At 59.9% G+C, this 867-nt stretch overlaps 1 protein-coding gene across 1 annotated transcript in view; it reads right to left on the bottom strand.

Annotated features, from left to right (window-relative positions):
• The window catches only part of KIF3C (kinesin family member 3C), a gene marked incomplete at its 5' end in the record, with an annotated part of 9,561 nt that overhangs the window by 703 nt on the left and 7,991 nt on the right, over window positions 1–867 (bottom strand). Inside the window, one exon of the mRNA XM_010131560.1 lies at window positions 378–553. Within this exon, the coding sequence (XP_010129862.1) occupies window positions 378–553 (176 nt within the window). The remainder of the gene's footprint in view (window positions 1–377; window positions 554–867) is intronic.

Below are 867 nucleotides of genomic sequence, written 5' to 3'. Positions count from 1 at the left end.
CACTAAGGTCTCCCCGCAGCCTTCTCTGCTCCAGGCTGAACACCCCCAGCTCTCTCCCCTGTGCTCCCAGCAGAGGGGTTCCACCCTCAGGTCATTCCTGTGGCCTCCTCTGGCCACGCTCCAGCAGGTCCATGTCTCTGCTGTGCTGAGATGTAGATGATGACATATGAAGTCATCACCAACAACCGTTCCCAAAGCAATGTCAGCCCTATTTTAAAATCTGATCAGCCCCCAACAACTCATGGCCAGCTTCAGCCCCAAAAGGAACTGCTCTGCTGCAACTCCTCCATCTGCCCCAAGCTTACGAGCTGCCCCATGTGGAACATCCTTGCTGTGCTGCAGCCCCCACGTGTCCCCCCAGCCCCACCAACACTCACCAGGAGCGGGACTTTCTCACCCGGGAGGCCGCTGGCCGCTCCAGGAGGCTGTCCAGGTGCATCAGCCTCTCCAGGTGCAGAGCCCGGGGGTCCTGCTCTGCCGGGTCCCTGCTCCGCTCAAACTCAAAGATGGCTGGAGGGGAGAGGTCCAGCTCCAAGAACATGATGTTCTCAGCCTGCAGCAGGACAGCACAAAGGAAAACCAACATGAGGAGTCACCATATGGCAAAACACGGCACCAGGTGGGCAAGTCCAAACTTCCGAGAAGCTGACCACTGGGGAGCAGGACCCTCCACAGGGCAAGCTCCAAACCAGGGTGCAGGCTCCTGGCTCTGCTCAGGCTCTTCTGGTCTTTCCTGGGGCTGAGTCCAGCACCTGAGGCTGAGTGGCCCCATCCTTTCACAGGACAGGAGCTGCCAGAGCCACCGAGCCAGCAGCTCAGGGATTGGCTGAGAGCACCGCCAACCACCCTGCCAAGTGGGAGGGGAAA

Source organism: Buceros rhinoceros, unplaced genomic scaffold (assembly GCF_000710305.1).
Source record: "Buceros rhinoceros silvestris isolate BGI_N320 unplaced genomic scaffold, ASM71030v1 scaffold16522, whole genome shotgun sequence".
NCBI classification, from domain to species: domain Eukaryota; kingdom Metazoa; phylum Chordata; class Aves; order Bucerotiformes; family Bucerotidae; genus Buceros; species Buceros rhinoceros.
The sequence above is the reverse complement of the archived record's forward strand: the minus strand, read 5'-3'. Positions and strand labels throughout refer to the sequence as shown.